The sequence below is a fragment of the Gossypium hirsutum genome, chromosome A13 (assembly GCF_007990345.1).
Source record: "Gossypium hirsutum isolate 1008001.06 chromosome A13, Gossypium_hirsutum_v2.1, whole genome shotgun sequence".
Taxonomy (NCBI): domain Eukaryota; kingdom Viridiplantae; phylum Streptophyta; class Magnoliopsida; order Malvales; family Malvaceae; genus Gossypium; species Gossypium hirsutum.
Genome location: NC_053436.1, coordinates 13,236,929 through 13,250,563, shown reverse-complemented (window position 1 = coordinate 13,250,563; position 13,635 = coordinate 13,236,929). Strand labels below are relative to the sequence as shown.

Here is a 13,635-nt window from a genome sequence, read left to right as displayed (position 1 = left end):
TTTAAATTGTCTCATATTAATATTGGTATTTTAAACTAGACCTGTTAACCTAACCTTTAAATAAAGTATAATGTGCTTCAACACATTCGAGCCAACGCTATTTTGCACTGACAATAATGTCGATACCAATCGAGCTAAAATTTAATTGACAATTAGACCTATTAATTAGATGAACCAAAGTGGCTTCTAGTCCAATCAATTTGAGTTTTAACATTTTCGAGTCATTTTAATTCAAAAGCATTTAGATTTAGATTAGAGTTTGAATAATTTTGAGATTAGATTATTTTGTGTTTGAGTTATTTAGATTCACACTCAATGTTTTTCAAATCAAATCATTACGAGGTCGAATCATTCAGGTCATTTGAATTTAGGTGATTTTGAGCTGTTTCGAGTTAATATTGTTTGTAGTTTGAATAAATTTCAAGTAATATCAATTAAAGTTAAATTGATGATATTAAAATTTTAAAATTTTTTATAATAAAATCAATTTAGTTTGAGATAGTATTAATCAAATTCGAAGTTTAGATAAGAATTAACGTAGCTATGCTTAACCCACTGAAAATGAAAATCTTAAATCACGATTAGACCCTGAACGATAACAATTTTTTGATTTAGTACTCAATTTTTACCCTACCCAGTCCGATCCAATTAACTGTTGAAATAGATGTTGGGTTCCAAATCCATGTACATATTTGACCCAAAACACTGTCGGGTCTTCATTGATTGAGAAAAGCGGCGGTGTCTGCGTGATTTATCGCGACGGCGATGAAGTACTTGTTGTTGATCCCGATTTCGATAATTTCACTCGCGCTGTTATCAGCCGTTGATTGCGCTTCAAACGGCGTAGGGGAATGGCAGATCCTCACCAAACTGAACTACTCTTCTCAGATCTGTCGCCACCCTCACACCCTCATCCTCGTCACCGTCCCATGTAACCTAGACATTCATTTCATTTCAATTCAATCAAAATCATTTGCCTTTTACAGTTCAATTTACGGCTACGAATATGAATATGATTCAAATTGTAATCAGCGATCACGTTTTTCCTCATTTCTTCTCTTTTTTCAGGGTGCGGCGAGTCCCGGTCCCTTATGAGGGAGGTGTCCCGATTGGTTGCAGATAAGTCAACGGAGTTTGACTCTTTGAAATTAATGTTAATTCATAGGAACATGGAGAAAACGTTGGCCGATTCCATTGGTGCTTCGGATGGGATAACGGTTCTTTATTATGATCACTCCGTATCGTATAAGTACCAAGGGAAGCTTCGAGCTCGAAATATATTAAACTCTATTCATCCTTATATATCAGTTGCTTCACCTGAAGAACTTCCTTTAAAGCCCCTTAATTCTCAGGAGGAACTGGAAATGTTTCTAAACTCCACTGACAAAGCTTTGATTTTAGCTGAATTTTGCGGTTGGTCACCCAAGTTAGTGGATAAGGTGAAAAACAATGGGACTGGAACTGATTTGACGCCTAAGGTTGCTGGTAGTTTCTGATTACATTTCATTTCCATATTTAATTTAGTTTAATTAATGAAAAAGAAAATTTTGGGTTTGGGTTGGAGATAATGTTGCCTAAACTTTTTTTTTTTTTTGGTTTTATTATTTTGAAATTCAGAAAGTGGGAAGTGGGATGCTGAAATGTGATGTGGAAAATGGGATTGGTGGGATTCCTTGGATTACTGGGTTTAGCATGGTAGATGACCAAGTTTCTTTAACGGAGAGTGAAAATATGGAACTTGATCTTGGGTTGAACTGTACTTTAAAAGAGTATAAGCAATTTGATTCATTTTTCTCGAAGTTGATTGCTGTTAGAAGAGAGTTCTTAGTTTCTCAAGAAAGACTTAGATTTGGGTTGATTTCTAATACATCATTAGTGTCGTCTCTTGGCGTTGAAGATTCTGGTACATGGATGGCAGTGCTGTACTTCAAAGGATGCCCTGGCTGTTCAAAGGTTATTAAAGATGAGGAAGAGCTCAAGAATGCCCTCATGACAGACAATTCAGTTGTTCGCGAGGTATGAAGTTTTCTACTTCTCAGTGCCCCCAAAGCTTGTGGTCAAAGCGAACTAGGTTTATGGCTTCTTTTTTTATGGTGTTGTAGACTTAATGGGAAAGAATAATCTTAGGTTGATTGCATGCCACTAAATACATAAAACCGGCACATCTGTAGTAGCTATTTTTTTCCCTTACTTTGGGTAGGACACCTGAATAGTGTGCATCTTAGCCCGAGAATTTTGTTAGACCTAGCTCTACTCCAAATGCTCTAACCTTTAGTTGAAAGTATCCTTTTTGCCTGTTACTGTAGCTACTTTTAATTGGATTAAAGGAACTTGTTCACTTAGTATGATCTAATTGTGTTCAGGGCTTCATAACAATTGTTTGTTAACTATGAGCAAGATCAATATAATTTGTATGCATGTGGCACAGTGGATTTTCATGCACAAAGGAGACAATCCAACTGTCACTTTTTGCCTATTTCACGTGAATATATATATATATAAGTTCCTATTTTTATGTACAACGTGGTTTGTCTTTTTCATATTGATTTTAATATCTTGTGTCTTTCCTATTCTGAGTGTATATCTCTCTCTGTCTCTCACATACTTCCCACGCAATGTAGCTAGAATTTGTTGGCCAAGATCTTCCGCTTGCTTTACCTGGAAATAGGCCATCAGTAATTCTTTTTGTGGATAGATCATCTCAGACATCAGAAACTAGAAGAAAAAGTAGGGAAGCTCTTGATGCGTTTAGAGAAGTAGCACTTCACCACCAGATATCAGATTGGGTGAGTTCACAAAATACTGATCATAAAGAAAAGTCATCACTCCTAGCTTATAAGGGTACAACAGGACATCCAAGCCTACAGCTTTCTGAAACTGCTCAGAAGATTAAGTTGAAGGATAGGATGTCATTCATGATTATAAATGAGGGTAAGCATGTTGCTCTGGATAATTTAGCTTCAGATTTGCAAGGTAAATCTTTGCAAGAGATCTTAACTTATCTTCTTCAGAGAAAGAAGGAATCAAAATTGAGTTCACTTGCAAAGGAATTAGGCTTTCGTCTTTTATCAGAGGATCTTGACATCAAAACAGCCCAGGAAGTACCATCACAAATAGAAGGCCAATCTAATGATGTCTCGCCGCCACCATCCCAGAAAGCTTCTTTAATTGATATTGTCGATCCACACAGTATACCAATGGAAAGTGAGTCTGGTTTGGTGAGTGAGGAAAAACCAAAATCAATTGGTGTTGAAGTTGATGAAGCTTCTTCTCAATACAAGGAGGATGAGGAAATTTCTTCCGATAAAAGTAAACTTTTCATATCCATAGAAGCTGACAAACTTTTGGAAGGTCTTCAGCTTGATATAGCGGGGGATTTGAAGGCAAAAGAGAAAATTTCTTCAGAGATAGACAAGTCTGGGGAACAAGAACCTCATGTTCTAGAGTTTAAGGGTTCTTTTTTCTTATGTGATGATAACTCTCGGCTACTTGAATCTTTGACTGGTGGGTTAACAATTCCGTCGTTGGTTTTAGTTGATCCTGGGTCTCAGCACCATTATGTCTACTCTGAAGAGGCAATTTTCAGTTATTTTTTAATTTCTAAATTTCTTCATGACTATCTTAATGGAAGTCTTGTTCCATATCAACGCTCTGTTCCCCCTCTCCACAGCCCCAGGGAGTCTACTTCTCCTCCATTTGTTAATCTCGATTTTCATGAAATGGATTCCATCCCTCAAGTTATGATGCATACTTTGTCCAAGCTTGTTTTTGGGTCTAACGGATCTAACAGTGGAACTTCCGCCCATGCTCGCAGTGAGGATGTTGTGGTACTTTTTAGTAGTAATTGGTGTGGCTTTTGCCAGAGAATGGAGTTGGTTGTTCGTGAAGTATATCGGGCCATAACGGGTTACATGAAAATGATGAAGAGTGCCTCTGGGAAAAAGCAAACAGTGTTTGATGCTGGTACGTGCTTTTTGCATTTATAATTACTTTAATATTAGATACTTTATTCATATTGTCATATTTAGACCTATAGCTTCTTGTGTATTCCTTATTGAAATAGTCATATGACCTGATATGCATTAATCAATAAGAATATTGTATGATATCTTGAATAAAAATTTGATAACTTGTAAATAGGCACATAAAGCTGGGAGCTACATTTGGCTAAGTTTTTCAATGGGATTTGTCTTGGAGTTGTATTATGTTTTGAGCAGCAGTCCTGTAATCCTGTTCAGAAATTCCCTTTTTGAGCCATTATGAGACAAATGGCCTAATTTGTAGGTTCTCTTCTTGTCAACTTGACAAATAAAATTGTTCATTATGAGACAAATGGCCCTTTTTTGCCCCCTTGTTTGTCTGGTAGAATGTGTTAAAATGGGAAAATGTTCATTATATATTTTTCGGTTTGAGACCCCCTAATATCTGGTAGCCACATTGATCCCCAATTAATTTGGAAGTCGAGCCAGGCAGACTTCTAATTGGGGGGCAAGCTTTCCCAACGCTATTTTCTCTATTCACAAGACTCAAGCTTTTTAACATTTGACCCAACTGGTATTATTCCTTGACATTTACATATTGACAAGTGATATATTTGTGGCAGACAACTCGATGAATAATATGAAACTTCCACTCATCTACCTGATGGATTGCACATTGAACGACTGCAGTTTAATCCTAAAATCAGTAAACCAGGTTAGTTATATTCATATCTGATTCATTGTGAAATATGGTACTTTTGGCCCAATCAACCTATAACTTACTATGTTGAGATTGTATGAATCCATTTTTGCAAAATGAAAAAGATAGATATATTTTTTCTGAACTTTCAATAAACCTGAGCTTTGCAGAGGGAAGTTTATCCTGCTCTGATGTTATTCCCTGCTGAAACTGAAGCAGTTATCTCTTACAATGGAGATGTGTCAGTAGCTAATATAATCAAGTTTATAGCTCATCATGGAAGTAATTCCCATCATCTCTATGGTGAGAAAGGTAACTTCTGAATCATCATTCATTTGTGCATCTTTTAATCTTTGAAGGGAACTGATAAACTTTGATGTTTTCACCCTTCTTTTAACTATTGTTCGTGCACATTCTTTCCCTTCTTCCGTTTTTAAAATTTCCTGTTAGTATAGAGTCTATAGAGTACATCTTTTTGGTGTACTTCTAATTTCCTTTATCTGACCTACATGCGTCTAGTGTTCGCATTTTTAGTTCCATTTCTTCTTAGTTAGATTGTCTCAGCCTCCTCAACATGATTGTTCTTTTTAAATTGATAAACCATCAGTTGGCACTTACTGTGCTTTTTTTTTTTTTGATAATTGGGGGTAAGGGGTGGGGTTGCTAGGAGTTGAACTCAAGCTCTCATGCCACACGGCACAATAATCTTGCCACTAGGCCTAGATGTTATTGGTGCCGTGCTTTCAAAAGAGGGAACAATGGCAGTAAAGGCACTCTAAGAACCTTGGTATAATTTTTCTCAGAATGAAGTTTAATTTTGTCCTTGAAAATGAAGAAAGGACTCTTCTAGCTGTTCCTTTTAATGCTTTTTTTGGTAGGCAAATGCTTCTCTGGCTTGATGGTGGAAAGCATGTTCTGTTTTCCATTTAAGCTTTAAAGGATTTGAATTCTAAGTTCCATTTTCAGCCCCTGTGCAATGAACTGAATCATTTGAGTTTGTATTGCTGGTAGTGCTCATTTATGTTTGTTCAGTTTTCTCTAAACCTATACATAATAAACAGTGAATGTATCTACGAAGTCCTATTATAGGGACCAGATAAAATTTGTCCACTTTACTATTAAATGGATCAATTTAGTCCCTGTAGTACAGGGACCTGCTAGGTACACTCATCCATAGTACACGATTATAAGTGAGGTTGAGGTTCTAAATCAAACCTCTAGTCACTGTATGAAGGCAGCATTGAACAGGTGTTGTTTGTTTTTGCAGTTTATTTATTTTTTCTTTCCTTTCCTGTTTAAGAGAAAACTGTATACTTTGTTCTCCCTGGTTTTGGTAGGAATTTTATTGACGACCACTGAAGCTGTGAAGAATCAGGCTATACTCAAGGATTCTTCTGGAGTTTCAGCTAATGAAGAAGGTCAATTTGCAAAGGACAAATTTCATGAAGTTATATTGAAAAACCAGAACCCAAAACGAGTTGCCTATTCGAAATACAACGGGGGCAAGTCGAGGTCGCCCATGTCAGTTGGCTCGCATAAAGCCACATCCAAGGTGGTTGTTGGTTCAATCCTTACTGCCACCGATAAACTTCTCGAGGTCATCCCGTTCGATAACTCAAAGATTATCATTGTGAAGGTGGATGAAGAAACTGGATTTCAGGGTTTGATATTTAACAAGCAAATCAGATGGGACGCTCTAGATGAACTTGAAGAAGGGTTAGAGTTCCTAAAAGAGGCTCCTGTGTCTTTTGGAGGCCCGGTTTTAAGACGTGGGATGCCCTTTGTTACTTTAAGTAGGAGAGTTAGTGAAGTGCAGTACGTTGAAGTACTTCCAGGTATCTACTTCCTTGACCAATTTGCCACGGTTGCTAATATCGAAAAGCTAAAGGCCGGAAATCAGACGATGAGTGACTACTGGTTTTTCTTTGGTTACACGGGTTGGGGCTGGCACCAACTGAATCAGGAGATTAGGGAAGGTGCTTGGACTGTAAGCGATGATAATGAGAGCTTAGATTGGCCGTTGAATTGAGAGTATTTCGAATGTCAAAGGTAGTTGGACTTGTACGGACACAAGGGAAATGGAAAAAAAGGGGAAACATTTCTTGGCTAAGCTTGTAAATATGAGATTTTGGTAGTTCACTTTCTCTTGTAACAAAATTTGGGATTGTGTTTTTGAAATTTTAGATTTCATTTTTCTACAAAGGTTTTCTAAATGATGCTCACCAATAGTAATATACATTATGAACGTACAATAAATTTAATGAAAATATTTCATTAAAAATTAAATCACTCGGATGTATATTACTATTTAGGCTGTTCTTTTATTATAAGTGTTCTTTTACATTATTAACAAAATGATTAAATTTCTATTTTCAATTCAATCTTTATATTTTAATTTTTTACATAAAAATGATTAAATTTCTATTTTCAATTCAATCTTTATATTTTAATTTTATAATTAGTCTATATAAAATTTAAAAATTGTTACTGTCAGATTTCTCCATTAAAGTTAGGTCCATAACAATACTATTATTATCAAGTGGAGATGTTTTTAGGTCCATAACAATACTATTATTATCAAGTGGAGATGTTTTTTAGTTTTAGAATGTGACGCCAACAAATTTATTAGAAAATTTTAGTACTAAAAATTAAACTTGAATTTTAAAATTTGAAATATAAAGAGACTAAATTCTTGAAAATTATAAAAAAACAAATTTCAAATATAAAGATAAAACATAAATTAAAATTTAACTTAAAAATAATTAACCAACATAAAATGTGGATAGCCCAAAAATAATTAACCAAGTAAAAAACCATACTAATTTATTTTAAAAGCAAAGGGTTAATTTAAAACTTTATATAATTGTTAGATATAATAGTTGGATTCATGTCTCTCACTTCTCTTTTAATCTCGTTTTTCAACCAATACAAACTACAATTCACACAACAACATTTCGATTTATTAATAGAATGGAAAGTTTCAACCGATATGAGTAATATCGACACGTAATTGATTTCTATACGTTTATCTCCAAATGCTAATATTTACTATTATTTAAGTGTTTTATTAAGTTAAAACAATAAAAATTTACTCAAGGTGAGAATGAGATCCACATCAATTGCAACAATAAAAACTTTAATTTAAAACTCAACTAAAACATCATTTTAATATTTTTATAAATTTTTATTATATCCTGCACATTCTATTACCTCCATAAGTTATATATTTATACTTCTATATTATTATTTAAGTGTTTTACTAAATTAGGGCTCCTTTGGATTGAGGCAGTGAGACAGTGAGGCACGTTTGAAAGGAAAATATGGTGCCAAACTCACTGCATTTGTGTTTGGTTGAGGGTGTCAGTGCAGTGAGGTTGCTTTTCAACCACACTGATCAGCTGATTTTCAGCTGGAGCAAATAGCAGCAGTTAGAGGCTTACTGAGCAGTTGGCATTATAACAGACAAAAATAGCCTTACTTTTATTTATTATTTTACCATTTTATCCTTAAAAATTAAGTTAATTTCATTCCCAAAATGCAAAAAACCCTGCTCTTCAATTGACAGTAACAAAACTCTACCGTAACAGCAAAGCAGACTCTCAAAGAAGCTATATTTTTCTACTCATCCTATCAGTCTTGTTCTCAACTTTGATTTGGTAAGTGAAAACCCTTCTTTTTCTACTCTATATATGTGCTTGAATTGTATGAAAGTAGTTTCTGTTTTTCCTTTAAACACAAATCCATATGTTCTTTCTCCATTATTTTTTTACCTCTACTTGCCGTTGAAGAGATTGAACATAATTGATGATTTCATTCAGCATACCAGCTTTGTCTGTGATTTTGTTACATCCTGGTACTAAATCTTGCAGATACTTCATTCTTTCACTGATTTTCTCCCTTCTAACCTATATAAATCAACATAATTAAAACATTATTATCTAATGAAAGAAACCTGATAAAATAAAAAAACAAATCAGTAATAATACCATCCATATTCATGTCTCCAGCAATGCTGTATTCATGTCTCAAACCCTCAAAAACTAAAACTATCAAAAACAAAACAAAGCACAACTAAACAAACGAAACAACAAAAGCTTGTAGTAATATGAACAAGTTTAGCAGGTTTGCTATATGACTTCATGCCTAACACAAGTTACACATAACTATAAATATCACAGAACACAATTAGACCCACCTTAAGCAGCAAAAGCTTAAACTAACTACACGCTTTAGTTTCCTATTGTAGAAGAAGAAACTGAATGACCATCTGAAAATATAACTCCACAACAGTTACTGAACAATTATGGCCCAATGATTACTCAGTAAAGTATTAATATAATACACACTTACATTGATCATTTCTCCAGAAAGGGATCTGCATCAGAGTGAGGATTATAACTATAAATTTCGCACTCCGAGAGTTTCACAACCTGCATAACCGGGTATTTAAAATTGCCAGCTGCTGAGACTTGCATTTAGTCATTTCGAACTTACACTCACCTAATTTAGATTTAGTATGACACTTTATCTTCAAGTGTTAAATATTTTATCTTCTACTCATACTGCTTCTAGTGCTTCAAAACCTTTTCAGAGTTCTGCAATGCCTTTTTACACAAGGCATTGCAATTAGTATTATCACCGTTGCCTGGACCAATTGTCAAGAACCAACAGTTTGCAATTAGTATTATCGCAGTTGCCTAGACCACAAATTTCTATATTACAGCAATTGTTATATTATAAAAACAGTAGCCTAGATTCAAACAATTCAGATACTTCTTTAAATCATCCAATAGATAATCACATTGGACAGACATGTAAAACAACAGAACAGAAAATACAGTGGCAAAAGGGAAAAAAATACCCATAACTAATATTAGGTGGTAGAGATATCTTTTCAATAGTCATCTGCTGCTTCAACCTTTCTTGAGCTTCATATTCCTGATATATGGCATCAAATATTATATACAGCAAAGCAAGATTCAAGAAGTCACTTAATATAACAGACTGAGGTAACAAAGATATACTGAAACTTAGGATACCATATACATATGCAGAAAAAGAAATATAACTTGCCTTCACATCAAAAGCAAACTTCTTTTGCCCAAAGTTGACATGAACCCTGCACATTTTCAAATAAAAACTCATGAGAACAACTTGAAATCATTACCACTTTAACCATAACAACTTGCATAGTGATGAAACTGTGTAATAAATATCAAAGCAAGTAGTAAGGAAAAATCTAAGTAGATAAGATATGTCACAATTGCGTTTTAGGTGTGTTTAACAACCAAGGCACCAATCACCCAGCTTAAAATTTTACTTCACTAGCTTAGAGTTGTATAAACTGCCTTTTGAACCGTCACTACCATGAAATAAGCTTTAACAACCTCAAGCAATTTTTAGCTTACTTTACTGCTCAAAGTAATTTTACAAGGCCAGACAATATGTTGGAAAATGCCAGAAACAAGGGTGTCATAACTAACACACTGCACGCTCATTGTAGAGAAACCCCAATGTAGCAATTAAATGCAACTAAAGAGTAAGGAATGTAAAGATTTAACACTTGATGAACATGCAAATTTTAGACTAAAATCATTAAGTTATATTCATAACCAGAAGACCTGAACCATTTAGTACTAAATCAATGTCAACAGCAGCTCAGTAAACCATCACAATTACATTATCGAAATCCAATTCTAAAATAAAGAGTGGAAGTAAAAACTACAAAGAACCTGAGGAAGATTGCCCTTCTAGTACCCTTTAATTCCATCATCCTTCCCAATCGATACAAGCGCCTGCAATTTACTCCCAAATAGTCACCAACATTTAAAATACAATCCAATAAAACTACCTTAATCAGCGGAATTTCTTAAAGAATAATATTACCAATTCCAGTAAAGATAGAACATGCAGAAATATAACCAAAGATACCTGAGAAATAGAAAAATGAACCCAAAAAAATTTGCTGCTAACAAGTTATGAGGAGGAATTAGTTTCCCAGAAGTCGAAAAAAAGTCATGTTTAATAGCCAATTTATGCAAAAAGTTTGCAAAGAAAATCCTGAGACACCAACTTGCCTGATAGAAATGCCAGAAAAACCCATACTCATAGTTAGCTACAGTGCATATAAAAGATACCGTTAGCCTTCTCGACTGTCGGACTTCTGCTAAACCTGTTCTCCAGTCCTGATGCTTCCATAAGATCCCATGACCCTCTTCATGCAAACAAGCACAATTCTCAATTGTTTCAACACCTCCAGTGAAATTTGTAAAATGAGTATCAAAATACTTGATATATCCCAAACAATCGCAGCCCTACAAAACATATGATGCAAATAAGGGGTCATTTCAACTTACATTAATGAAATGGAAGATCTAAACGAAACTCAACATGAAAAACCAAAAACATAAAAGATCATAAAAACCAAGCGAACTGACCTACATAATCTCCAAGGAAGCCATAATCGGTTAGTTTCAATCTTTGAAGCCTAATGGATTTATTTTGCCTACGCCAATATTACAAAGAACGAAAGAGCTTTTCTGTCTTTTTTTCTCCCCTCGGTGGCTCTGTCGAGTCAAATTCCTGTGAATTACAGTTTATCTGTTTTATTATTATTCTTTTTCGGCATAATAACCTTTTTAGTCCTCCAACTTTAGAATAAAATTTATTTGAGTATTTTAATTTATAGTTTTTGTCAAATCATTCTAAAATAGATAAAAAAAATTAGCATTTGTTAATTTTATTTGACAGAAACATGAAGAAATTGTATTGTAGATAGATTTTTAAGCAATAAACGTGAACTAATGGTTCTTACAGATTTTTCTTTAATTTTATTAGTTTGGCCTAGAGACTTAAGTCTGATATCCATATAAATATGTATTGTATCCAAGAGAATCAGAAATGGAGTAAATATGAGACTTGAAAATTATATTTTTGTTGCATTCATTTTCACTTTTTCCATTAAGTTGAAGCTTCAATTAAGGTGCCAGTTTTTTTTGGGTGTGGCTAGATAAAGATTAGCATTGGGAGACGTCTAAAATAACTTATAGACTATATATGTTCTCTATGCTTCTTGGTGAATGCTAGCACATTGACTGAATTATATCAATGACAATAGATGGTAAAGACACGAAATTTTGTGGACGGAGATAGTAGCTTAGCAACAAAAGCTGTTTGGGATGATGAGCTGACGTTCATATTTTGTGAACTTTGCGTGAATGAAGTCAATGCTGGTAATAGACCGATAACTCATCTAAACTCAAAAGGATGTGAAAATGTCATTTCTCTTTTTCAAGCAAAAACACAAAAAAATTATGGAAAACCTCAATTGAAAAATAAGTGGGATACATTAAAAAAGGAATGGAGGTTATGGAGGGAGTTGCTTAAAGAATCTACAGGTATTGGATGGTGTCCATCTAAAAAGACGGTCGATGCTACGGAAGAATGGTGGGCAACAAAAATACAGGTTAGTGTTAACTTTATCATTATTTTAATGCATAAAGTTTATTGAAATTAATAATTTACAATTATAAAAATCTTATTATAACATTTAAATTTAACATGTTATGTAGGAAAATTCTGATTTTAAAGGATTTAAGAAGAAAGGAATTGAACCACGATTGAATGAGTTAATGTGGCAAATGTTTGGTGGCATTGTAGCCACTGGAGAGAATGCATGGGCACCTTCGTCTGGTGTTCTTCCAAGTGGGGTTCCTATGGGAGATGATGCACCTAATGAGGGCTTTGGTGATTCAGATGAACATAGTAACGAGAATGAAGGTATTCCTCCTGATGAGGTACCATCAAACCCTTTTCATGAAATCCCTGATCGAAGAAAGCAAACACTTAGGGTTGCACACGGTAAAGGAAAAAAATCAAGTTCAAGTAGAAAATCATCAAGAAATACATTAACTACCCAGATTGAGAAATTGTGTGAGAGCATGTCTAGTCCAAGGAAGTCAGTGAATGAAATTATTTTTCCACACTCTCAATATACTATTTCAAATGCAATGGATGCTTTGCGTGCTTTGGGAGATGAAATTCCAAAAAAGATGAACTCTACTATTTTGCCACAAAAATGTTCCAAATACTGGTGAAACGAGAAGTGTTTTTGAACTTAGATCCAGATGATAGGGTTTGGTGGCTTCGACGCGAGTATGCTGAACAAAATCCAATTGCATCATTTTTGTCCTTGGTAGCAACATCCTCATTTCCCTTCCAACCATACCATCAACCACCTCCACCATAAGCTCCTTACAATTATTATTGTAATATAACTATACTACTTTTTTATATGTAAAACTAACGTATGATACTTTTTATGTTTGGTATTTTTATGATATGCTTTTAATTAAGTTTCTGCCAAAGATAGAATGTCACGAAATATTAATTTACTTTCATTTGATTATTTTTTCAGGTTATGGATGAATTTAACAATATGTATAATAGTTTTGATATAAATTATGATACCTCTGAATTAAGTGAAGAAGCTCAACGAAGAATAGCCACAATTGTTACCCAAGTTGAGCACAACAATTATCATAATGAGGAAGAATATGTGTTAAGCAGTGTATTGGTACACCATGAAACTTATTTCACTATGCAACCGCGTATGGATTCAAATTATACTGGTCAAATGTGGGTGGACGAAGTATTAAATGGGCACGATGATCGTTGCATGATTAGTTTTAGGATGCCAAAAAATATATTTCACAAATTGTTGCATGATTTGCAAACAAATTATGGCTTAAAGAATGGGAAAGTATCGGCGATGGAGAAGTTAGCATTATCATTGTACATTCTTGGAAATAGAGAATCAAATTCAAATACAACAGAGCGATTTCAACGATCTGGGGAAACTGTTAGTCGAATTTTTACTGATATGTTGCATATATTTGCTCGATGGGAATAGACACGATTAAACCCATTGAAGGTCAATTCGAGGAAGTACCGAAC

General features: G+C 34.3%; 3 protein-coding genes across 24 annotated transcripts; 2 read left to right on the top strand and 1 right to left on the bottom strand.

The window, feature by feature from the left end:
- The first annotated feature begins 562 nt into the window (after positions 1-562).
- LOC107947392 (uncharacterized) lies at positions 563-6,878 on the top strand. 3 transcript variants are annotated; one of them, XM_016882058.2, is made up of 7 exons: positions 563-931; positions 1,069-1,478; positions 1,618-2,016; positions 2,622-3,963; positions 4,604-4,695; positions 4,851-4,992; positions 6,018-6,878. In XM_016882058.2, the coding sequence occupies exons 1-7, from the start codon at positions 766-768 to the stop codon at positions 6,707-6,709; spliced, it is 3,243 nt and encodes a 1,080-aa protein (XP_016737547.1). In that variant the 5' UTR covers positions 563-765; the 3' UTR covers positions 6,710-6,878. The 3 variants fall into 3 exon arrangements, with proteins under 3 accessions (XP_016737547.1, XP_040940861.1, XP_016737556.1); XM_041084927.1 differs by having other exon boundaries at positions 607-931; positions 4,851-4,983; XM_016882067.2 differs by lacking the exon at positions 563-931 and having other exon boundaries at positions 1,269-1,485.
- A 1,263-nt stretch (positions 6,879-8,141) lies between these two features.
- Positions 8,142-11,275, bottom strand: LOC107894031 (ran-binding protein M homolog). Of its 20 annotated transcripts, XR_005907484.1 has the most exons (9): positions 11,118-11,275; positions 10,413-10,994; positions 9,720-9,799; positions 9,542-9,618; positions 9,181-9,325; positions 9,031-9,110; positions 8,876-8,947; positions 8,667-8,726; positions 8,142-8,585 (listed from the first exon to the last, which is right to left on the bottom strand). XR_005907484.1 is itself a non-coding variant. In XM_041084924.1 (6 exons), the coding sequence occupies exons 2-6, from the start codon at positions 10,587-10,589 to the stop codon at positions 8,555-8,557; spliced, it is 240 nt and encodes a 79-aa protein (XP_040940858.1). In that variant the 5' UTR covers positions 10,590-10,994; positions 11,118-11,275; the 3' UTR covers positions 8,142-8,554. The 20 variants fall into 20 exon arrangements, 4 of the variants coding, with proteins under 4 accessions (XP_040940858.1, XP_040940856.1, XP_040940857.1 ...); XR_005907486.1 differs by lacking the exon at positions 8,876-8,947; XR_005907475.1 differs by lacking the exon at positions 8,876-8,947 and having other exon boundaries at positions 9,031-9,325; positions 9,754-9,799; positions 10,413-10,475; positions 10,758-10,994.
- LOC121212392 (uncharacterized protein At2g29880-like) lies at positions 8,219-13,069 on the top strand. The gene is made up of 3 exons (XM_041084921.1): positions 8,219-8,336; positions 11,798-12,145; positions 12,252-13,069. The coding sequence occupies exons 2-3, from the start codon at positions 11,798-11,800 to the stop codon at positions 12,774-12,776; spliced, it is 873 nt and encodes a 290-aa protein (XP_040940855.1). The 5' UTR covers positions 8,219-8,336; the 3' UTR covers positions 12,777-13,069.
- The last annotated feature ends 566 nt before the right edge of the window (positions 13,070-13,635 follow it).